This window comes from Oncorhynchus gorbuscha, linkage group LG15 (assembly GCF_021184085.1).
Source record: "Oncorhynchus gorbuscha isolate QuinsamMale2020 ecotype Even-year linkage group LG15, OgorEven_v1.0, whole genome shotgun sequence".
Classification (NCBI taxonomy): domain Eukaryota; kingdom Metazoa; phylum Chordata; class Actinopteri; order Salmoniformes; family Salmonidae; genus Oncorhynchus; species Oncorhynchus gorbuscha.
Window position 1 is genome coordinate 75,755,274 of NC_060187.1, and position 25,145 is coordinate 75,780,418.

Below are 25,145 nucleotides of genomic sequence, written 5' to 3' on the forward strand. Positions count from 1 at the left end.
GGTGGGCGGGCCTAAATGTGCACGGGAAGGTTGTGTAATTTTGCGGGTGCGTAGCTTGAATTACCGCTGAACACGCACGAACAGTCGTGAGTAGCTCGCTAACACATTTGAAGGATAGTTGCATGAAACGGACAACTGTAAAACATGTTTTTATTACAGAAAGTTGGTGTTACAGTTTTGTCTGAGGCATGTGCAGTGCTGCAATTGTTATCGCTAGGAACATTAGCAAGCTAACGTTAGCTCAGTCAGTGACTGTCAGTCAAGTCGACCACATCTCAGAGCATTTCGTATTTTTCTGTATGTAAATCCGAGACACTCCATTAAGTATGATACAGTATATTTCGTTTGGTATGGTTGCATAAGACAGTTGGTTACTTGTGGCCAAAAAGAAAGACCACTGTGGTTGGTATGGGTGGGCATATGCTATCCAGCTAACGTTACGTTTATGGCTTAAATACCCGTTGGCCTTGACCTAGCTGTGCTAGTCTTTGTCCCAGTTAATGCATAGAGTTGGTTAACTAGCCACTAGCTAGTAACTATTTACATAACATCAAGTATCTCGTTGTCTCTCTCTCATTCTGCTTCAGCATGGGCAGTGTGTTGGCTGCCAGCTCCCCTGCTCCCCCCCTGCCCCAGGCAGTGGTGTTGTCCAGGGGGCCCCTGGGTTGGTATCAGTCCCCCCAGGGTTCTCCATGCCCTCCGTCCCCCCCCCTGTCCCCGGACAGCTAGCAGGTGAGACGGGGAGCTCCCTCCCCAACCCTGGTACCTATGAGGAGTGTCATCGCAAAGGTAAGGATCTTTGTCATCCTGTTCGAATAGGCTGGGCAATGACATGGCAGATTTTATGCTCTATCGTTTGAGAGGTGTGTTTTTCCTCGGAATCCAAAAAATTTTGGTCCCATATTTTAGATTGTGTTCAAATAAAACTTTGTTTGCATTAAACAGTTTCTGTTCTGACTATAGACTTGGAATACTCTAGTGCCCAAAAGCCCGTTTTTAGCAAGGGCAACACCATTGAGGACTAAAACCATTTTGAAATCAACCTGGTGGGACTTGCTATTTGTAAAAGAAGGATCACATATTCCTTCCAGGTCATCAGGAGGGATTAGCCAATTAATTATACGTGTGAGCAAACATTCCTTAACTGCAGGTGGCAGTAAATCGCCAACCTTTCTTTTATACCTGTTCAAATAACTCACTTCATGTGGCAGATTGCACCCTTTCAGTTTGTTTACAAACTCAGAGTTAGTAGAATATGAAAATTCACTACTTCCAAATGGAGTTGGCCTCAATGGCGACAACTTTGCTCTCACAGACGCCATAATGGGACCGATACAAAGTTGGGTCCTCTAACTATCTCTGTGGTTCTAACGCCATTTCAGAGGTGTTCCCCATCCAGATGGAAGGAGTGCGACTGGTGGTCAACAAGGGCCTGAGTAATCACTTCCAGGTCAGTTGTGGAGCTAGAGGAATATATATTCTAGATGCAGCCAGTAAATTAAAGCCAGCATTATTATTCATTCTGTTGAAGCTATTATAAAATGAAAAGGAACTATCTAACCCTCAAGGCTGTAAAGCTCAAGGTGGTGATTGTCCTATTTCATATGGATCAGAATACTATATTGTTTACCACTTTATTGGATGTCTGCTGTATCTGTTCTACAGGTCAGTCATACAGTCACTCTCAGCACCTTGGCTGAATCTGGCTACCGGTTTGGTGCCCACATACAGGAGGTAAACTGTCACTTGTCTGGTCTGGAAATCATCTCTCAGCCACTTTACCCTTATATTATTACTCTAATAATATTGTTGTTTCATGTGTTGAACCCCCCCCCAGTCCTTCCCAGTCATGGTGGGAGACATGGACAATACCGGTAGTCTGAACGCCCAGGTTATCCACCAGCGCCGTGCGCTCCAAAATAGCCATCCAGGTACGTCACTGTGAAGGCCACACCAGGATCAAGTTTATGTACACTACTAATTCAAAAGTTTGGGGTCACTTAGAAATGCAAATGTTTTGTCCCTTAAAATAACATGAAATTGATCAGAAATACATTGTAGACATTGTTAATGTTGTAAATGACAATTGTAGCTGCAAGCGGCTGATATTTAAAAAATGATGGAATATCTACATAGGCGTACAGAGGCCCATTATCAGCAACCTACACGTTGTTAGCTAATCCAAGTTTATCATTTTAAAAGGCAAATTGATCATTAGAAAACCCTTTTGCAGTTATGTTAGCACAGCTGAAAACTGTTGTCCTCATTTAAAGAAGCAATACAACTGGTATTTTTTAGACTAGTTGAATATCTGAAGCAATAGCATTTGTGGCTTCGATTACATGCTCAAAAAGAAGAATTTTCTTCTGAAATGCATCAGCCTGTTCCTGTTCTGAGAAATTAAGGCTATTCCATGTGAGAAATTGCCAAGAAACTGAAGATCTCGTACAATGCTGTGTACTACTCCCTTCAAAGAACAGTGCAAACGGTCTCTAACCAGAATAGAAAGAGTGGGAGACCCAGGTGCACAACTGAGCAAGAGGACAAGTACATTAGTGTCTAGTTTGAGAAACAGACGCCTCACAAGTCCTCAACTGACAGCTTCATTAAATTGTACCCGCAAAACAGACACTAGTGTACTTGTCCTCTTGCTCAGTTGTGTACTTGGGCCTCCCACTCTTTCTATTCTGGTTAGAGACAGTTTGTGCTGTTCTGTGAAGAGAGTAGTACACAACGTTGTATGAGATCTTCAGTTTCTAGGCAATTTCTCACATGGAATAGCCTTAGTTTCTCAGAACAAGAATACACGGACGAGTTTCAGAAGAAAGTGCTTTATTGCTAATGCTCCAGATACTCAACTAGTCTAAAGGCCAGTTTTATTGCTTCTTTAATCAGGACAAGTTTTCAGCTGTGCTAACATAATTGGAAAGGGTTTTAAAATGATAAACATGGATTAGCTAACACAACGTGCCATTGGAACACAGGAGTGATGGTTGCTGATAATTGGTCTCTACGCTTACGTAGATATTCCATTAAATATCAGCTATTTCCAGCTACACTAGTCATTTACAACATTAACAATGTCTGTTAACAAACACTATATTTCTGATCAATTTTATGTTAATTTCATGGACAATTATTTATTTTTAAAAACAGACATTTCTAAGTGACCCCAAACGTTTGAACGGTAGCATGTATTCAACTTACTGTTTATTAATCTGTGTATTTCCAATAAAGTGTTTGGTATTTCAACAGACTCAGCAGCACAAGTTTGTGAACTGGCAGTGTGACCTGGAGTACCGCGGTGACGACTTCACTTCTGCTGTTACCCTGGGCAACCCAGACGTCCTCCTCGGCTCTGGTAGGATTGACCCATCTCTCCTACAAGCACATTTGTGTGGAAGCTTCATCACTTACAGCAATAATGTTCTTGTTACCCAGCCTTTTGATCACATGTTATGATGGCCTCTGTTTACAGAGTGAACGGGCTGGTTATTATTCAGACATGAGTCCTTTATTCTTGTGCTCTACTGTAACATCTATGATGATGTTGCTGTCCTCAGGTATTATCGTGGCTCACTACCTCCAGTCCATCAGTCCAGCCCTGGCGTTGGGAGGCGAGCTGGTTTACCACCGGAGGCCTGGAGAGGAGGGAGCAGTCACCTCCCTAATGGGCAGATACACAGGTGAGACCCACTCTGACCCGCATCACCTTCTGTTAGAGCCAGGAGTTTTTTACTGGTCAGGTCACTGAGATTAATATTCTTCTGGTTTTTCCTCCAGGCAATAATTATGTTTCCACATTGACTCTAGGGGGTGCCGGTGGTCATGCAACATACTACCACAGAGCCAATGACCAGGTACCCAAACTAAGCTATCACTTCTACCTTGCCCCCAGTCTAGACCACAAAACTCCTCAAGCTTTAGTGTGGATCACTGTGCAAAATAGTTGGGAATCCACTGGTAGCCTACCATCTCTCGACCATGACTATAGGCACAGTACCATCCCTCTCCTATGAGTTGTGCTTAGTGGAAAGTTTGACCATGAAGGTGTAAGCCCACTGAAATACTTGAGGCTATGTAGCACCACAGTGCTAGGTCTGTTTGTGAGACCATCTTGTTGTCGTTCTACCAACGCAGCTGCAGCTGGGGGTGGAGTTGAGGGCAGCATGCGGATGCAGGAGACCGCAGTATCGTTTGGGTACCAGCTGGACCTCCCTAAAGCCAACCTGCTCTTTAAAGGTAAGCCACTGTCTGTCCCTCGACAGCACAGCTATTTAGTCAGACCTCTAGGATTAATTGATCCATTTAATGTCATAGATTGGCCAGAGTTTATCCACCTGTTGTCCCAGGTCTGAATTATTTCCTGATCAGTCCGTCCTCTCCATCCCTGTCTCCAGGTTCGGTAGACAGTAACTGGGTGGTGGGGGCGGTCCTGGAGAAGAAGCTGCTGCCCCTGCCTCTCTCCTTGGCCCTGGGAGCCTTCCTTAACCAAAAGAAGAACACGTTCCAGTGTGGCTTCAACGTCACCGTTGGCTATACCTACAGCCGCCTCCGACACACTGGGTCGTGCTTGGACCAGCACTTGTCATGTATGTATCTACTGGATTCAGAGACTCTCCTATACTGTGAATTGTGGGGCAGAGAGTTACTCTATACCAAGGAGCCAGGCCCACATATTGTAGCACAAGTGTATTTCCTTACAATCGATACATTCTTTAGGAAAGGGAAAAGGCTATATTTTTACCAAACTTCAGAAGCAGTTTGAATACATTATCTTGGTCCTAGAGTCATGAAATGTTCAGAGTACACTGACTGCAGTTACTGCTTTTGATACATGTAACAAACATTGGCAGAAATGGAGTTGAGGTTTTCACCAGACTGTGATGAAATGTATTTAGAATCATAAATAAACTACTTTTGTATTTTTGGCTTTTGATCATGTTAACGACCATTAAGGTCGTGCATGTGTCCGTGTGGTGCTATGCATGAGAACAAATAGCAGTGCATAGGGAAATAACTTAATGTAGAAAAATATTTATTCAAAGAAAACAGTGAGCCTGAAAAATAATGAGTTTCAAGTAAGGTAGCAACATTCAAGACCTGGTGGAGCTCCAGTTTCCACACAGCCCATCACACACGCACACAGTGATAACAGTTCTGAATGCAGTCTATTCAGGAAACTGCAATAACGTTCATTCTTCCAGTGTAGGTTTCATTGCATTAGTCCCTTTACAAATCCATATGCATCCAGCTGATCGTTAGAGGAACATAATCATGCCAGCATAAGCTCTATAGTCCAACAGTAGTAAATAAACTGTTCCTTGTTTTAAGCTGGGACACTGAAAGCGCACTTCTTTGTCAACCGTTACCTTTGCCCATGCTGACGCTCGTGATGGAGACATCTGATTGGTCGCTGGAGGGCCGGGATTGGCCAGGGGTCATTTGGGAGGCAGTGGCTGGGTAAGGGATGTTGGTGTGGAGGAGGATAAAGGGAGGCTCTGGATGAAGAGGTCTCTGGGCTCCAGGGGAGTAGTAGGCTAGTAAATGTCCTATTTGAGCATCAGTGATGGGGGACTGGTGGTGCATTGCTAGAGGGTAGCTGTAGGTCCTTCTCTGGGTCAGGCTGATGTCCACTGCAGTCATCCTGTCGGAGTCAAGCCTCACCGGCAGCTGCTCGCTCTCCTGGATCTTCATTGGAGACTGGCGGCCTGACATGCTCTCTGCTGATTGGCTGTGAGGAGAGGGAGTGGGAGGTGCCCTGGGGGAATGGGATGCGCTGTGGTGAAGAGGTGAAACTGTGGGAGTGGCCAATGGTGAAAGACCTAGGCTGGGAGATGGGGAACCTGGGGACAGAGGGGTGTGATGAGTTTACTGTGTGCCCGAATGCATGATGCACAAAAGTGTACTCGTCTCACCATTACCTCTGTTCTGTGAGTGGGGTGTGCTCCTGTGTGGTGAGGCTGGTACACACTGCTGAGCTTTGGGCTGCTGGTTTCTGGAGCCCTTCCCTCGTAGTACATCTGTTACCTGAGGACAGAGATCTAAAGGGTGAGGTTACCTGAGAGGACACACATTAACAGTGCTGCAATGACAACTAGTGAGTTCACGGCATCTGTGGGGCATGCTACTGAGTGATAGCATTCCTTAGATTATTTGTGTGTTTTATTGTTGGTACGATTTGTCATTGTCAGTTTTTGTTACTTTGCCGCTGATAAGAAATGTGTTATTAGGTACAGCCACTAGAGGGAAGCACCCACAAGGATTAGTTCAGTCCTATGTCCACACTATTGTTCATTTAACCTACTAACCTCAGTTTTTAGTCTCCTACACATCCGTAAAGCTATTGATTAGCGTGAAACAGAGAGAAAAAAGACCCTCTTCCATAGATCCAGTGTTAATTTCTCCCTCCTCACCATCTTGTTCTTGGCCACCATCGCGGGGGTGTCATTGTGGTAGTTCTTCACACTGCTGTCGGCTCTGTTCTTCAGTAGCAGCCTGGCTGTGTCTACCTGGCCTCGCCCACAGGCACTGTGCAGGGCCGTGTTCCCACTGTACGACTGGCCATTCACATTACAGTCATTCTGAGGGGGCAGGGAGATTGATGAGAAGATATAAGCGGTAAAAATAAGTAACATGGTCAGTCTTTGACGATGTGTAACTAGACAGTCACTTAATGTTTTAATTGCAAATTATTTTCCCAGAATTAAAATAGAAACCTAAAAAGGGGAACAGGGGAGAACCTACAGACCATTTTAAATATAGATGAGCTGACTTCAGTAGAACAGCTGAGTCACATACAACACACGTGGCCTTACCTCTATGAGGAAGTGCACCATGTCCATATTGTGGTTCTCTACTGCGTGTATGAGAGGACTGTGGCCACTCTTGATGTCCTGCTTAGAGAGAGGAGAATGGGGACTCTGTAAAGTGGAACTGGAATTAATCTAATGAGTATTACCTGGTATTGAGTAATTGGATGATGCAGTAGGTTCAGTATGCCGATTTGAAAGCCCATTTGAAATGGCCCAGCATTAAGGGTGTGGTCCTTCTGTAGCTCAGTTGGTAGAGCATGGCGCTTGTAACGCCAGGGTAGTGGGATGATCCCCGGGACCACCCATACGTAGAATGTATGCACACATGACTGTAAGTCGCTTTGGATAAAAGCGTCTGCTAAATGGCATATATTATTATTATAAGGGGAGAGATGGAGAGTTAGGTGGGGGAGGAAGGTGACTGACCATAGCATTGATGTCCGCCCCAGCATCCAGCAGCATTCTGACCAGCTCCTTGTCTCCACCCTGTACAGCTAGGTGGAGAGGGGTGAGGCCTGGAGAGAGGGGGGAACAATTAGCAGTTAATAGAATCACACGCTCCAGAGCCCATGTGTATTCTAGGGGCTTTCTGCTGTTTTGAGTACAAGGCAAACCATGCTGTGCCCAGACTTGTCACACAGACCACCACAGCAGGAAATGCCCTCTTCCCCTCTGCCTCACACACCCAACACGGGACCCACAGCCTGAGTCAAACAGGGGAATGTGAGAATCAATAATACCAGTAGATTAAGCTCTAATCATATCAAATGGGTAGGTCACTTTCAGTGCAATTTGATTCAACTTACACAACTTAAGTCAGTCAAGCAACCATTTGAAATGTGTGCTACATAACGTTAGTATCTGTGTCGCAACTCAAATATTCCCACATGAATATGGGAATTCCCATACATAAGGCATAAATGTTGTAAACATTGTGGGGGGGGTTACTGGCTTTATTTGAGGTAGTAGTATACATCTCACCGTTGCCACTTGTTGTAGACCCCCTTCAGCCCCCAGCTGTGCCCTGGACACCATGTGACTTGATTGCCCCCCTACTGTTAGGTGACCTAAACTGGGATATGCTTAACACCCCGGCCGTCCTACAATCTAAGCTAGATGTCCTCAATCTCACCCAAATTATCAAGGTACCTACCAGGTACAACCCACAATCTGTAACCATGGGCACCCTCTTAGACCTCATCCTGACCAACCTGCCCTCCAAATACACCTCTGCTGTCTTCAACCAGGATCTCATCGATCACTGCCTCATTGCCTGCGTGCATAATGGGTCCGTGGTCAAACGACCACCCCTCATCACTGTCAAACGCTCCCTAAAACACAGCGAGCAGGCCTTTCTAACTGACCTGGCCCGGGTATTCTGGAAGGATATTGACCTCATCCCGTTAGTAGAGGATGCCTGGTTGCTATTCAAAAGTGCTTTCCTCTCCATCTTAAATAAGCATGCCCCATTTTTTTTTTAAATGTAGAACTAAGAACCTATATAGCCCTTGGTTTACCCCAGACTTGACTGCCCTTGACCAGCACAAAAACATCCTGTGGCGTTCTGCATTAGCATCGAATAGCCCCCGCGATATGCAACTCTTCAGGGAAGTCAGAAACCAAAATTCTGTCAGTTTGAGAAAGCTAGCCTTAGCTTTCCTAACAGAAATTTGCTTCCTGTGGCACTAATTCCAGAAAATTTTGGGACACTAAAGTTCATGGAGAATAAGAGCATCTCCTCCCAGCTGCCCACTGCACTGAGGCTAGGAAACACTGTCACCACCGATAAATCTCATAATTTCAATAAGCAATTATCCACGGCTGGCCATGCTTTCCCTCTGGCTACTCCTACCCCGGCCAACACCTCAGCACCCCCTGTAGATCTCTTTCGTATCGTCTGAGATCCCCAAAGATTTGAAAGCTGCCTCAGTCATCCCCCACACCTTAGACCCAAACTGTTAGGGCAGGATGGCTATAGGTCTGTCTTTCTAAAATCTTTGAAAGCCAAGTTAATAAACAGATCACAGATCATTTCGAAACCCACTGTACCTTCTCCACTATGCAATCTGGTTTCCGAGCTGGTCATGGGTGCACCTCAGCCACACTCAAGGTCCTAAACGATATCATAACCGCCATCAATAAGACAGTACTGTACAACAGTCTTTGTCGACCTGGTCTCTGTCAATCACCGCATTCTTATCGGCAGACTCAATAGCCTTGGCTTCTCAAATGACTGCCTCGCCTGGTTCACCAACTATTTCTCAGAGTTCAGTATCTCAAATCGGATGGCCTGTTGTCCGGACCTCGGGCAGTCTATGGGGGTGTCAAAGGGCTCAATTCTCAGGCCAACTCTTTTCTCTGTATACATCAATGATGTTGCTCTTGCTGCTGGTGATTCTCTGATCCAACACCATTTTGTATACATCTGGCCCTTCTTTGGAAACTGTGCTAACAAACCTCCAAACAAGCTTCAACGCCATACAACTCCTTCCGTGGCCTCCAACTGCTTTTAAATGCTAGTAAAACTAAGTGCATGCTCTTCAACCAATTGCTGCCCACACCCTCCCGCCCGACTAGCATCACTGCTCTGGACAGTTCTGACCTAGAAAATGTGAACTAGAAATACCTAGATGCCTGATTAGACTGTAAACTCTCCTTCCAGACTCACATTAAGCATCTCCAATCCAAAATGAAATCTTGAATTGGCTTCCTATTTTGCAACAATGCATCCTGCACTCATGCCGCCAAACATACCCTCGTAAAACTGACTATCCTACCGATCCTCGACTTCGGTGATGTCATTTACAAAATAGCCCCCAGCACTCTACTCAGCAAACTGGATGTAGTCTATCTGTGCCATCCGTTTTATCACCAAAGCCCCATGTACTACCCACCACTGCGACCTCTATGCTCTCGTTGGCTGGCCCGCACTACATATCCGTCGCCAAACCTACTGGCTCCAGGTCATCTAGAAGTCTTTGCTTGGTAAAGCTACGCCTTATCTCAGCTCACTGGTCACCATAGCAACGCCCCCACCAGCAGGTATATTGCACTGGTCATCCCCAATGCCAACAATTCCTTTGGCCGCCTTTCCTTCCAGTTCTCTGCTGCCAATGATCTCTGATTCAAAAATCTCAATCTGGAGTCTTATCTCCCCCTCTAACTTTAAGCATCAGCTGTCTGAGCAGGTTACAGATCACTGTACCTGTACACAGCCAATCTGTAAATAGCACACCCGACTACCTCATCCCAATATTATTACTTACCATCTTGCACCCCAGTATCTCTACTTGCACATCTGCACATATCACTCCAGTATTAATGCTAAGTTGAAATAATTTTCGCCTCATGGCCTATTTATTGCTTACCTCCCTACATTTGCACACACTGTACATAGATTTTTTTGTTATTGACTATATTTGTTTGTAACCCTGTTTTTGTCGCACTGCTTTGCTTTATTTTGTCCAGGTCGCAGTTGTAAATGAGAACTTGTTCACAACTGGCCTACCTGGTTAAATAAAAGTGAAATAAATAAAGATCTATTATTGTTTTAACCAAGTCATGTCTGGCATGACTACCACAAAGGAGCTGACTATAGCAGAAACACTGTCAATTAGGTCATATTGGAATGTTCAGGGGAATTTTGAATTGATGAGTTCAATTTAAATGAATTCCCTGAAATGTCTCAATTTAATCGATCCCAACATAGAAGTAGTAACTTACCCTCATAGTTCCTGACCTCCAGGCAAGTCAAGATGGAGGGGTGGGAAAGCACCACAGAGAGGCAGGCCTGCTGGCCGTGTTCACAGCAGAGGTGGACCGCTGTCTGACCGTTACGGTCTAGAGCCCCCGGATCAGCACCCGCACGCAGCAACGCCCCCACCAGCTGGGCCTGATGGGTAATCACAGCCAAATGAAGAGGGGTCTGAGAAAGAGGGAGATAATTCATCTTTAGACAATCTCATTAACTTCTTGGATATAGGGGGCGCTCTTTTAATTTATGGATAAAAAAAAGTTCCCGTTTTAAACAAGATATTTTGTCACAAAGATGCTCGACTATGCATATAATTGACAGCTTTGGAAAGAAAACACTGACGTTTCCAAAACTGCAAAGATATTATCTGAGTGCCACAGAACTGATGCTACAGGCGAAACCAAGATGAAATTTCAAACAGGAAATGCCCCAGATTTTGAAGGCGCTGTGTTCCAACGTCTCCCCATATGGCTGTGAATGCGCAAGGAATGAGCCTACACTTTCTGTCGTTTCCCCAAGGTGTCTGCAGCATTGTGATGTATTTGTAGGCATATCATTGGAATTTTGACCATAAGAGACTACATTTATCAGGTGCTTGCTTGGTGTCCTCCGTTGCGTAATCTCCAGCTGCGTGTATTTTTCCATTTGCGTCAGAGGAGAAACCCAACTGCCACCAAACACCTTGAGGATCGATTCTAAACAACGTTTGCCATGTTTCTGTCGATATTATGGAGTTAATTTGGAGAAATGTTTGGCGTTGTAATGACTGAAATTTCGTGGGGGTTTCTTAGCCAAACGTGATGAACAACCGTTTATGAAAGACAACTGCAAATTGCTGTGGACCTTCATTTATTTAAATAGGCAAGTCAGTTAAGAACATTCTTATTTACAATGACGGCATAGCCCGTCCAAACCCTAACGACGCTGGGCCAATTGTGTGCTGCCCTATGGGACTCCAAATCACGGCCAGTTGTGATACAGCCTGGAATCGAACCAGGGTCTGTAGTGACGCCTCTAGCACTGAGATGCAGTGCCGTAAAACGCTGCGCCACTCGGGACCTGTAAAGAGTTTTGAATTCAATAGGGCCTAATGATTTGCATTTACTTTCTCTCAAACCTATGCTACACTGCCCTCGAATTCTGAAACTATCTACTTAGTGGTAGACACACTTCAATGTCAAATATGAACTGCCTGTTCCCTTGTTAAATTCTACTGCATGTTATAAGCCATGCTTACTTTGATGCATAGAGCGAAATAATATCTAATGGCCCCAATTAAATTAGATCTACATGGTAATTTATTGTAGTCTATATGAACCCATCATGGCCAGAAAGTGAAGAATGTATTCTGCAATGGTTATGAAAATATTTAGTGTGTATAAATGCAATAGTCTACTTGAGAAATTTGAAATTGCAGTATTAAGATGTAAGCTACAGCCGTAACCTACAACAGTCTGTTCCACAATTAATAAACTGCGATCTGGATTGGCTTGCATAGAGCAAAAATACTTGAAATAGCCTGTCGTTCTGCCCCTGCGCAAGATAGTTAACCCACTGTTCCCCGGGCGCCAAAGACGTGGATGTCTTGGACAACTGACTAGGTATCCCCCTTTCCCCTTGTAGGCCTATGCTACCTCGTGAGTAGTAAACTATCACAGAAAAGGTGAGGCATTTTTTTATGCAATGATCATGGAAATTAAAAATAATAACCCAGGATTTAGATGCCTATTTCTAATTAAAAGTGCTAAGATAAATGGATTCTCACTAAAGGCAAAATAATAGAATCTTGTTAAGACTCTAGGGGCAGTATTTCATTTTTGGATAAAAAGACATGCCCGTTTTAAGCGCAATATTTTGTCACGAAAAGATGCTTGACTATGCTTGGAACTGATAGTTTTGGAAAGAAGACACTCTGACGTTTCCAGAACTGTAAAGATTTTCACTGTGAGTGCCATAGAACAGAATCTACAGGCAAAACCAAGATGTTTGAGTGACCAGGAAATCAACAGGATTTCTGGAGGCACGTTTTCCATGATCTCCTTATATGGCTGTGAATGCGACAGGAATGAACGGACACTTCCTATCTTTTCCCCCAGGTGTCTGCAGCATTGTGACGTATTTGTAGGCATATCATTGGAAGATTGACCATAAGAGCCTACAATTACCAAGTGTCCCGCACGGTGTCTGCGTGGAAATTGGTGCGCAAAAGTCAGGTACCAGTATTTTTCCATCCGAATCAGAGAAGAATGCACGCTTCCAGGGAAGGGATTTCAATGAAGAGATATATGAGAAAACACCTTGAGGATTGATTCAAACAACGTTTTCCATGTGTCAGTCGATATTATGGAGTTAATTCGGAAAAAAGTTTGACGTTTAGGTGACTGAATTTTCGGTTAGTTTCGGTAGCCAAATGCATAGTAACAAAACGGAACGTTGTGTCCTACACAAGCATCTTTCAGGAAAAACTGGACATCTGCTATGTAACTGAGAGTCTCCTCATTGAAACATCTGAAGTTCTTCAAAGGTAAATTATTTTATTTGATCCCTTTGCTGGTTTTTGTGAATGTTGCGTGCTAAATGCTAACGCTAAATGCTAAGCTAGCTATCACCACTCTTACACAAATTATTGATTTTCTCTGGTTCTAAAGCATATTTTGAAAATCTGAGACGACAGGATTGTTAAGAAAAGGATAAGCTTGAGGATAGGCATATTTATTTCATTTAATTTGCAATTTTCAGAAATCGCTAATTTTGCGTTATGGTAATGAGCTTGAGGTTGTAGTCACGATCCCAGATCCGGGATGGGGGGACTAAGAGGTTAACCTGTTTATTATGAATAAGTGTGTCCATCATATCCCCTATTTGCACAAAATACTAATCTGCTTGCAATACAATACTTCAACCACTATGCACATTTTATAAACATGGTCTAAAGTTTGCGAGAAGGTGAGCACATTTCCATGTCAAGCTTAGTTTTTATAAATGCCCATTTTTGCACATACGCAGTTCATAAATGAGGTAAACTATTTTTAACCAGAAGGAGGAAGAAGAATAGTGTATTACTTCTGTTAATGGAATCGCATCTCCATCCTGTTCACAAGAGCTGATAAACGATTGGCTAGATAAGGTTGGGCATACGCCCCCAAACAAACCGGAGCTGCCCAGTCACAGCACAGAAGGCTTTCTGGCTTTATCAGCATTAGACATCGGCAGAAAAAGATAAAACGCCACACAGGTGGGTAAACACACCATCAAAGTCCAAAATGCAAAACAGCTAGGAGATGGCTTCCACCAAGGTCAGGGTGAAGATAAAGCCCCATATGGTTTTTCTTGTTTCAAAATTAGGTGCACCTAAAGTATTTGAAAGAACTAATGCTTTTTCGAGCCAGGTCGGATGTGGTCAATGAGGTAAAAACCTGTTTGTCTCAAGTGACCAGAACAGACCATGTTGTGTAGGAAACTATGCAGGGGATTGCAGATTCCAAAACAGGTTTACTGAAAGCACTTGTGCAATCTAGGATGTTCCAGAGACTATGGCCAATGATTAATTGATTCATAAAACCTGATTTGTTAGCTTTGTCAGTGGTCCAATGTCCAGAGACATTCAGAAAGGGTTTAGGGAAGTCACTTGATCTGGAATCTATCATTGTTCAGTATGATTAACCTCAGTGGTCAGGATGATCATTTAGTTTCACTTTGATTCAGGAAAAGCACGTACTTAGTGTGTGGGGGAGGGGCTATGTTCCAGTAAAGATCAGCAGCAAAATACCAAAGCAGTGGCGGGAGAAAACACGAGTGAAATGTCTCAATGCCAGTGGCCCTCACTTCCTGAGAGAACTCCTATTTCCCTGAATCCTCAGTTACTCATGACTGATCTCACACACACACTCGAGTGTTTTCCCTCCTATGAACTACCGACAGTCTTAACTCAGTCATCTTGTACTTTCTAGAATGTGCTGTAAAGGACGTAACCATCAACATGTCACAATACTTAATCAAAAGGCCAAATCAAAGATTTTATGATGGTCCAAAAACACTCAAGTTCTTTGGGTTTAGTTCTAGCTTCCTGTAAACCATTCCAGAATGACAAACAAAAACTGCAGATAAGAGGGGCAGAGTGTGGGGAGGGAGAGAAGGGGGAGCGTAGGGTAAGAAAGCCAGGGAGAGGAATAGCTGGAAGCGGTATAGAGGGGAGGCAAGGGGATAGACGGGATAAGAGGGAAAATCCCTTCCCTCTCCCCTGCTGGCTGTGTGTCCAGAGTTACATTCCAATGAAATTAGCAGATAAACCAGAAGAACAGAGGAGTGGAGGGGAGAGTTCTAGGTATGAGGAAAAGCCTTGAATGGGTGGGTGTGTGCCAGACAAAGATAAGGATACAAAGAACAGGAGGAGGTAAAAACAATGAGAAACTAAAGGTGTGCATTTAATCCCAAAATGTTCCCAGACATGAAATATCCAAATCCGATGTCATTAGTAACCCTTTGAAATAATCAATCATTATTTTTCAGTTTTAATGGAAAAGTAGGTGAAAAGTGTGTTTTATGGTTGTAACCAGGTCATCACTGATAACGTTGTTCCTGTCATGATCTGTTTGCATAGGTTCAGCATATGCATTCAACAGCCTGGCTGGCAAATGGCCTGTCCATAGTCCATATCTGACCCATTGCAATCACTCAGGACAGCATATTTCTCATTTTGAGGGAGGACAGCAGCTCTCATTTTGAGGGATAACTGCAATGTTGCATGCCTTGTCTGGGCAGTCACCTAGATCCAACATATCCAGAACTTGACTCAAAGTGAAACTAAAAGAAAGAACAGAGTAGAAAGTCAGGTAGAACAAGAACTATGTATGTGTATAAGTGTGTACACCTGGATGCACTGTGTTTCCCTCCGGTCACTATTGTTGCCGTCAACATGTTTACCCATTCTATGACCACACTGAACAAAGTTGAGTAATTGCAAATGCATATCAATACTAGACACCTTAAAGATGGTGTAATCTTTGTTCTATCTTTAACATACTATACTAACCTTTTGTTTGGGAGCTTTGATGCAGCCATCCTCTTCTCATGGTGTTACCAGGAAGTACACAGCTCTGGTCATGTGACAATTTACACATTTCATTGCTACCCATTATTATTTCAATATTTTCTGTAAATGCATTGATGTAACATTTATAGAGCCGTATAACTGGAAAGTTTTTTAAAACGTTTTTTACTATTGTGACCGATGGGATTAAATAGGTTAATGTTATAGTTGTGCAACTTCCCAGGAAAGACTAACAAAGGCCCTTAACATACCATGGAAGAGCTCATTCTACTAGGAGGGGTCAACTCACAATTTACTGAGATAAGATCAGGAGGAGACAGCGACTAGAGCAGAAAGGGAAAGTCCCTGATTCTACCCTCAACCTCAGCAACAACTTATGTTGAAACAGTGCAGAGGGGGGGTCATGTGACTTCTCAGAATGAGGATACTAGCACATACACATGCACTGTAGAAGCCTCACACAATACACTGCATGCCACAAGCATACACACACACAAAGCGGCAACAGTAGCGTTAAGGACATGGTCATTCATTTGCAACATCTGAACAGTTTCCAGGGAATTTGCATAACCTAACATGGGAGTAACATTGGCCAGAGAATTGGGAAGTGCACCAGCTAGTAGATGTCAGTGTTTGGTTAGTAGTAGGTGACAGTGTTTGGTTAGTAGTAGGTGACAGTGTTTGGTTAGCAGTAGGTGACAGTGTTTGGTTAGCAGTAGGTGACAGTGTTTGGTTAGCAGTAGGTGACAGTGTTTGGTTAGCAGTAGGTGACAGTGTTTGGTTAGCAGTAGGTGACAGTGTGGGAGTATCAAACAGCTGTTTCATAGCACCAGTGCTTGCAGCTGATCTGGTAGTCGCACAATGTGCACATGCAACTCAGTACTGATATTAACTCTGTCAAACCGTTTAATTAAAGTGACCACTGAAGTATTTTTTTGGACTGCACAACACATTGAATTGCTTAGAATGGCTAAAGATGTTTTTGTTTTTCCTGACAAAAAAAATGTAAAGGTATTGTGCAGTGTGTTTTTAAGATGTTTATTTTGGGTTACAGACTATCCTATATAGTCATTTACTTGATTATCACTGACAAATCTAATAAACAAACAAAAAAATGGTTCTCAGGCTTGGCAATAGGGTCATTTTGTTATCTAGCACAGGCCTATCTGGTAGTCACATCATTGTGGCGAGCATCATGTCTCTCAGCCTGGACTGAATCTCACATGACATGAACGTATGCAGCCTGTCTGCTAGACTATACACTACAGACAGGATATCACTGTAAATGCTGGTGAGAACACACAAACTACTGACGTTATTTCTGCTAAGTGAGCGATGTGTTGTCTGAAACCCCAGTTGTGTGTGTGTGTGTGTGTGTGTGTGTGAAGGGTTCAGGTTGATTTCTCTGGGGTGATTAAGCAGACTAACAAAGCTGCAGAGGGGATGTGACATTGACAGGACACGATGGCACGCTGGAGGGGGGAAGAGGACTCATTTGAAAGTGATGGGAAAAGGCCATGGGGCATTGATGAACAGAGCACAAAATATCACTTCAGAACACCCAGCCCTGAACAAAGGATACCAATCATAGCACATCCTTCCATGCAATAGTTTTGTGCGTGTGACTTTTGCCTGCGGTAAGCACAGGTAACCAGAAATGACATTTCTTCTGATAACTGGCAGCCGAGAGGTAGGTGTCTACGGTAAAGAGGCTGGGCGAGGAGGAAATCAAGGACTTCCTCTATCACAACTTTCCTTGTTGTGATCTGAAATCTGCAGTGAGTGGCAAGTGTGTGTGTGTGTGTGTGTACTTGTTTTCCTACATTATCAGGACCCCAATATCCTAACAAGGTAGAAAAAATACTTTCAGGTCTAGAGTGTTTTTCAAATGCTATTTTAAGCTTAGGGGTTTTGGGGTTAGGGAAATAGGGTTTTTACACTCAAAAGTCCTGACATTTCTGAAAACACAGCTGTGTGTGCTCAAGCATGTATCTCACCTGTCTCAGGTTGTTATAGATGTCCAGGTCTGTATGAACCAGTCCCAGGAGAAGGATCATTCTTTGGATCTGAGCTTCCTGCCCCTGCACCACTGCTATGTGAAGAGCCCTGTAACACATGCACCGGAGTCAAAACTACACATACACACAAACTATTTAAATGCACACAAAAAATGGACACTTTCACACAACGCCAGCATGATTGTAAAGTCACTGCTTATATGTCATGACACAGAAACCCACTGATGCCTTAACTAACCTTTAAGCCAGCTAACTAACACTGGGCCAGGATAGGAACTGATTGACTGACCTGAGAAATCCTATGGCCTACAAACTGACTGACACACTAACTGGCATGTGATGGCTGACTATGTGTAAAACCTTTACACAATTGCGGAATAAAGTTTACACAAACCTACAATATGTTGACAAAGTCAGGCTAATCCATAAATGTATCTCACCGGTCTGCCCCTGCAACACCTGTCTGCCCCTGCACCATTACTGAATGACTGAGCACTGGCCAACTTCACTTGACCTATGACCTGATTCTCTACAACTGACAGTGAGGCGGAGAGAAGAGCAGTGTGGTGCGTGACTCATTACAAAACATGTTAAACTGATCAAGTTGACTAGGAAACTGATATTTATATAGTATGTAAAGTGAAAGGACAGAAACAGGCAAGAATGACAGGAGTTCTTGAATTGATATATATATATTTATACATACACATTCAAATGGTAGTGCGTGGGTGTATATACACCCACTACCGTTCAAAAGTTTGGGGTCAAATGGCACCTTCATTAAATGGTACCCCCAAAACACCAGTCTCAACAGTGAAGAGGTGATGCTGGCCTTCGAGGCAGAGTTGCAAAGAAAAAGCCATATCTCAGACTGGCCAGTAAAAATAAAATATTAAGATCGGCAAAAGAACAGACACTGGACAGAGGAACTCTGTCCAGCATCCCGGAGTTGCCTCTTCACTGTTGGTGTTATGCGAGTACTATTTAATGAAGCTGCCATTTGAGGACTTGTGAAGCGTCTAATATACTTGTCCTCTTGCTCAGTTGTGCACCGGGGTCTCCCACTCCTTTTTATTCTGGCTAGAGCCAATTCCAGTTTCTTGGCAAGTTCTCGCATGGAATAGCCTTCATTTCTTAGAACAAGAATAGACTAATGAGTTACTGTTACTGGCCATTTTTAGCCTGTAATTGAACAGACAAATGGTGATGCACCAGATACTCAACTAGTCTAAAGAAGGCCAGTTTTATTGCTTCATTAAATCAGCACAACAGTTTTAACTGTGCTAACAATTGCAAAATGGTTTTCTAATGATCAGTTAGCCTTTTAAAATGATGAACTTGGATTAGCTAACACAATGTGCAATTGGAACACAGGCCTGATGGTTGCTGGTAATGGGCCTCTGTACGCCTATGTAGATATTCCATTTAAAAAGGCAGTTTCCAGCTACAATAGTAATTTACAACATTAACAATGCCTACACTGTATTTCTGATCAATTTGATGTTATTTTAATGGACAAAAAAAATGTGATTTTCTTTCAAAAACCAGGACATTTCTAAGTGACCCCAAACTTTTGAACGGTTTTGTGTGTATATATTTTTGAACGATAAGTGTACACACATTACACACACGTTCAAAAGCTTGGGGTCACTTAGAAATGTCCTTGTTTTTGACACACACACACACACAATATATATATATATATTTCAGAAGCTAATTTCAGTAAACACCCGTTTGGTTTGATGTAATTTCCTGTTGTGTGGCACGGCCCTCTGTTTTTGGGAAGATAATCACCATTAGAACTATGGTCTCCATTAGGGGCTTTCTGTATGTTTTCATGTCTTTCAGCTTCCTCCAATGAATATCGATCGTAAATGTAGAACAAGAGAAAAAAGGTTGACAGGAAATTGGGTAGGGACATTAAGAGAGTCATTTAAAAGTACCTTCACTAAGAATTTGGGGTTAGTAAAAATGTATGGTAATAAGCCTTGTTTACTTCCTGATCTATTGTCCATTACAACAGACTAAAGAACATATTGGTGTTTGGCATGTCTACCTACTGCACATACAACTGAAGTCTGAGGAGATTAGTAACAACATATTTGCATACTGCAAAGAGGAAATGGAAGATAAAGAAAATACGTAGGCCTACACACACAGAGACCATCTTTCATGCATTGCTCAAAAGACAGCTCTTATACAAAACAAATTTAGCGGAAAACCTTTTTAAATCTCCAGCATCTACCTTGGCTTTCTAACACTGGTCACAAATGATACGTGCTGCAGGCCTACACAATACAAATGTAGTGTCCCGAGACAAAAACATGTCATTCTCTTTCAGAGAGTTGTGAGTTGATAATGTCATACATTCCTCCACATAACTACACTGAACAGAAATAAACACAAGTGTTGTTTTCATGAGCTGAAATAAAAGATCCCAGAAATGTTCCAAAAGCTTATTTCTAAAAATGTTTACATCCCTGTTTGTGAGAATTTCTCCTTTGCCAAGATAATCCATCCACCTGACAGGTGTAGCGCATCAAGAAGCTGATTAAACATCATGATCATTACACAGCAACTGTTCAGTATCTGGCCGTAAGGCCCTACAGAGGGTAGTACGTACGGCCTAGTACATCACTTGGGCCAAGCTTCCTGCCATCCAGGACCTATATACCAGGCAGTGTCAGAGGAAAGCCTAAAAAATGGTCAAAGATTCCAGTCACCCAAGTCATAGACTGTTCTATATATAATAATATAATAATAATATACTGTTCTCAGTCTGCTACATTCTACGTATGGGTGGCGGGATGAACCCACTAGTGCCATGCTCTACCAACTGAGCTACAGAAGGTTCTCTCTGCTACCGCATGGCAAGTGGTACCGAGCGCCAAGTATAGGTCCAAAAGGCTCCCTAACAGCTTCTACCCCCAAGTTATAAGACTGATGAACAATTAATCAATCAAATGGACACCCAGACTATTTACACTGAACCCCACCCTCCCTCCCTCCCTTTGTTTTTATACTGCTGCTACCCCCACACATTTACTTGGTACCGGTGCCCCCTGTATATAGACTTTTTATTTTCACTTTTTTGATTTAGTAAATATTTTCTTTATTTCTTGAACTGTACTGGTGGCTATGGGCTTGTAAGTAAACATTTCACAGTAAGGTCAACACCTGTTGTATTTGGCACATGTGACAAATATAATTAGAATTGACAGGTGCACCTGTGCTGTGGACAATAAAAGGCCACTAAAATGTGCAGTTTTGTCACAACAGTACCACGGGTGTCTCAAGTTGAGGGAGTGTGCAATTGGTATGCTGACTGCGGGAATGTTCACCAGAGCCTTTGCCAGATAATTGAATGTTAATTTCTCTACCATAAGCTGCCTCCAATGTCGTTTTAGAGCATTTGGCAGTACGTCCAACTAACCTCACAAACACAGACAGCATGTATGGCATTGTGTGGGCGAGTGGTTTGCTGATGTTAACGTTGTAAATGGAGTGACGGTGGGGTTTATGGTACGGGAAGGCATAAGCTTCGGCCCACGAACACTATTTTATTTTATTAATGGCAATTTGAATGCACAGAGATACCGTGAAACGATCCTGAGGCCCATTGTCATGCCAATTATCCGCTGCTATCACATGTTTCAGCATGATAATGCACAGCCCCATGTCACAAAGATCTGTGACGCAATTCCTGGAAGCTGAATATATCCCAATTCTTCCATGACCTGCATACTCACCAGACATGTCACCCATGGAGCATGTTTGGGATGCTGGGGACAATAAAATGCCACTAAAATGTGCAGTTTTGTCACAACACAGTACCACAGGTGTCTCAAGTTGGGGGAGTGTGCAATTGGTATGCTGACTGCAGGAATGTTCACCAGAGCCTTTGCCAGATAACAGCCCATGAACACTATTTAATTGTATCAATGGCAATTTGAATGCACAGAGATACCGTGACACAATCCTGAGGCCCATTGTTGTGCCAATTATCCTCTGATATCACCAGAGCCTTTTATTCAGTAGAAATTCCATAGCTTGAGCCAACAATTCCCTTTGCATCAAAGTGAACACAGATTTAAAAAAAATATATATATATAAAATAACTTACAACGTATGCTCTGGCTCGGTGTATGACAGCGTGTCCCAGTTCTTGCCAATATCCAGTAACTTCGCAAAGACATTGAAAACGAGTGGGACAACATTCCACAGGCCACAATCAACAGCCTGATCAACTCTGAAGGGGATGTGTTGCGCTGAATGAGGCAAATCAGTCACACCAGAGCCTCTACCTGACATTTAAGTTTTCTTATCCAAGCTTACAAATTGGTCATTACCTTATGACATCCAGTGGAACAGGTGCATCTAAATATTTTGTGACCAACAAATGCGTATCTGTATTCCCACTCATGTGAAATTCATAGATTAGAGCCTAATCTATTTATTTCAATTGACTGATTTGCTTATATGAACTGTAACTTAGTAAAATATTTGAAATTGTTGCATGTTGCGTTTTGTATTTTTGTTCAGTAGAAATTGTAGTACTAGTCCATAGCTTGAACCAACAATTCAACATCAAAGTGAACACAGGTTTAAAAATATATATAATAATTCACAACTTTATGTTGGAGGGCTCGTGTGTGATATAGGGAGAGGTCATACAGCTTAGCTCTGTTTTACCAGGCAGAGAGAGACTGACTTGACAGCTGAAGTAATATTTGGGTGCCAAGCCGAAACATTACATTCTTTCTGAGCTTGAGTTAAGGCAAGTTCTAACAGAACACTTATCAGCATACGGCCTTGGGTGGATCTCATTATTGCCTCTCTTGAAGACAGGTGCGTGCCTACCTGCAATTATGAGTAATTAAACCTAACATTATGCATTAGGAGTATATTGTGTTATACAGGGCAGTATGTTACTAATACAGACTGATCATTGAGACATTGTTCATCTCTGATCAACCTGTGTCACCGTAGACCTTCATATTCAAACAGAGTGGCTGGGTGGATGCATCTTTCACAACACAATCACAACACATACAATGCATAGCACAGGTGTGGAGATGTGTGGTAACATTATACAGAGCCTGAGGTTTGGAGGTGGGTGTTTGACTGACGTCAATGCAAAAGGCAGGTCTAACCAATCACAACCAGCCATCTCATCCGTGTAGCTAGTGTAACACAGACAAAAACATGTCAACAAACCATAGCCAATACAACCTTGTTTTCCTCATTTCTTATTCAACTTGAGTAAACAAATATTTCACATAGAGAAAGACACAATAGGGATGACAGTTTGTCTTTGTAAATGAAACCCATCTCCATACAAGTGTAGTTCTAACCGGCACTGTGGTGTCTGGTGCAACTGAAGATGACCACAAGACAGTCTCATAACAGTAAAACGTGTGACAGTGTTGACTCTCTCGCAATCTGACCTGACTAATGGCCATACAGCACAGTGAAGCCACTCAGCCGTCTGATCAGTGTGAAAAGCAGAAATTGTTTGGCCGTGTGTGTCGGTTCTTTCCTCAAAGCTCCCCTTACCGGTAAGTGAGAACCACTCATCACTGTACACACCGTACAAATACCACCCCTCACCACACACACACACTGTACAAATACCACCCCTCACCACACACACACACCGTACAAATACCACCCCTCACCACACACACACACCGTACAAATACCACCCCTCACCACACACACACACCGTACAAATACCACCCCTCACCACACACACACACCGTACAAATACCACCCCTCACACACACACACACACACCGTACAAATACCACCCCTCACCACACACACACCATACAAATACCACCCCTCACCACACACACACCGTACAAATACCACCCCTCACCACACACACACACCATACAAATACCACCCCTCACCACACACACACTGTACAAATACCACCCCTCACCACACACACCGTACAAATACACTTGTGACTGTGGTATCTGTCTAAATGGCTGACCCCATTTAGTCGACTTGTCGATTGTTTGGTCGATAGGCTGTTGGTCGAGCAGTATATAATATATATTTTTATGGCAAAAGTGACCTGATGGATTCACGCCTGTCTCAGTGGACTAAACCATTGCGGAGGCCACGGGGATTGCTCATCTAAATCACCAATAGTACATTTCATTTCCCAGATTTCTAGTCTACAATGTTTTATGGTAATTGCTTTTAATGCATTCAAGTTATTACTACAACAACAACAGTCTTTTACCATTCTCATTGTCAGAGTGGACACGTTGTTTGAGGATTGCACAACCTAGGCTACACTTCTGAGGAACAAGTTTTGGTTTATTTCATTCCATTTAGGAGTTGTCAATTTACTCATTGTAATTTGTAGTCGATTCTGTTAATGTTGAGTAAGGACGAGCACCTGACTATACATAGAAGTAGGCCTAGGCTACCTGGTCTGTGCGCAAATGTAGGCTATAAAATGTGCCCATTTGGGGATCTGATAGTATTTCTGATTGTCTTAACTCACCACCACAGTGGAACTTCTGAAAGTAATTTTTTCTTCACCTCAAACAGTGAGTCAACTAAGTCTGTTTTTACATCCATTGAGAATGACAAGGTCATCCTCAACGTAGACTATTTGAAATACATTTTTAGCTCTCTTTCGATAACCACTCAGCGTGATAGGGGGAGAAAAGAATAATGCTTTGATCCCATGGAAACTACTTATCCCTTGCGCAAATAGTCAAGAGTCAAGGTTCACCAACTACTTTGCAGACAGAGTTCAGTGTGTCAAATTGGAGGGCATGCTGTCCGGTCCTCTGGCAGTCTCTATGGGGGTGCCACAGGGTTCAATTCTCGGGCCGACTCTTTTCTCTGTATATATCAATGACGTTGCTCTTGCTGCGGGCGATTCCCTGATCCACCAATTCGCAGACGACACCATTCTGTATACTTCCGGCCCGTCCTTTTACTCTGTGCTATCTAACCTTCAAACAAGCTTCAATACAACACTCCTTCCGTGGCCTCCAACTGCTCTTAAACGCTAGTAAAACCAAATGCAGGCTTTTCAACCGTTCGCTGACTGCACCCGCACGCCCGACTAGCATCACCACCCTGGATGGTTCCGACCTAGAATATGTGGACATCTACAAGTACCTAGGTGTCTGGCTAGACTGTAAACTCTCCTTCCAGACTCATATCAAACATCTCCAATCTAAAATCAAATCTAGAGTTGGCTTTCTATTCCGCAACAAAGCCTCCTTCACTCACGCCGCCAAACTTACCCTAGTAAAACTGACTATCCTACCGATCCTCGACTTCGGCGATGTCATCTACAAAATAGCTTCCAACACTCTACTCAGCAAACTGGATGCAGTTTATCACAGTGCCATCCGTTTTGTTACTAAAGCACCTTATACCACCCACCACTGCGACTTGTATGCACTAGTCGGCTGGCCCTCGCTACATATTCCTTGCCTGCCTTATCTCATTTCACTGGTCACGATGGCAAC

At 43.2% G+C, this 25,145-nt stretch overlaps 1 protein-coding gene and 1 pseudogene across 2 annotated transcripts in view; one reads left to right on the forward strand and one right to left on the reverse strand.

The window, feature by feature from the left end:
• The first annotated feature begins 588 nt into the window (after positions 1-588).
• LOC123998043 lies at positions 589-4,933 on the forward strand (annotated as a pseudogene).
• An 88-nt stretch (positions 4,934-5,021) lies between these two features.
• bcl3 (BCL3 transcription coactivator) overlaps positions 5,022-25,145 on the reverse strand; it is a 28,891-nt gene continuing 8,767 nt past the window's right edge. For both annotated transcript variants that reach the window (XM_046302875.1, XM_046302876.1), the window contains exons 3-9: positions 17,617-17,725; positions 10,539-10,740; positions 7,242-7,330; positions 6,819-6,896; positions 6,417-6,584; positions 5,925-6,030; positions 5,022-5,846 (exon numbers count right to left, since the gene is read on the reverse strand). In XM_046302875.1, the coding sequence (XP_046158831.1) occupies positions 5,362-5,846; positions 5,925-6,030; positions 6,417-6,584; positions 6,819-6,896; positions 7,242-7,330; positions 10,539-10,740; positions 17,617-17,725 (1,237 nt within the window). In that variant the 3' untranslated portion in view covers positions 5,022-5,361. The remainder of the gene's footprint in view (positions 5,847-5,924; positions 6,031-6,416; positions 6,585-6,818; positions 6,897-7,241; positions 7,331-10,538; positions 10,741-17,616; positions 17,726-25,145) is intronic.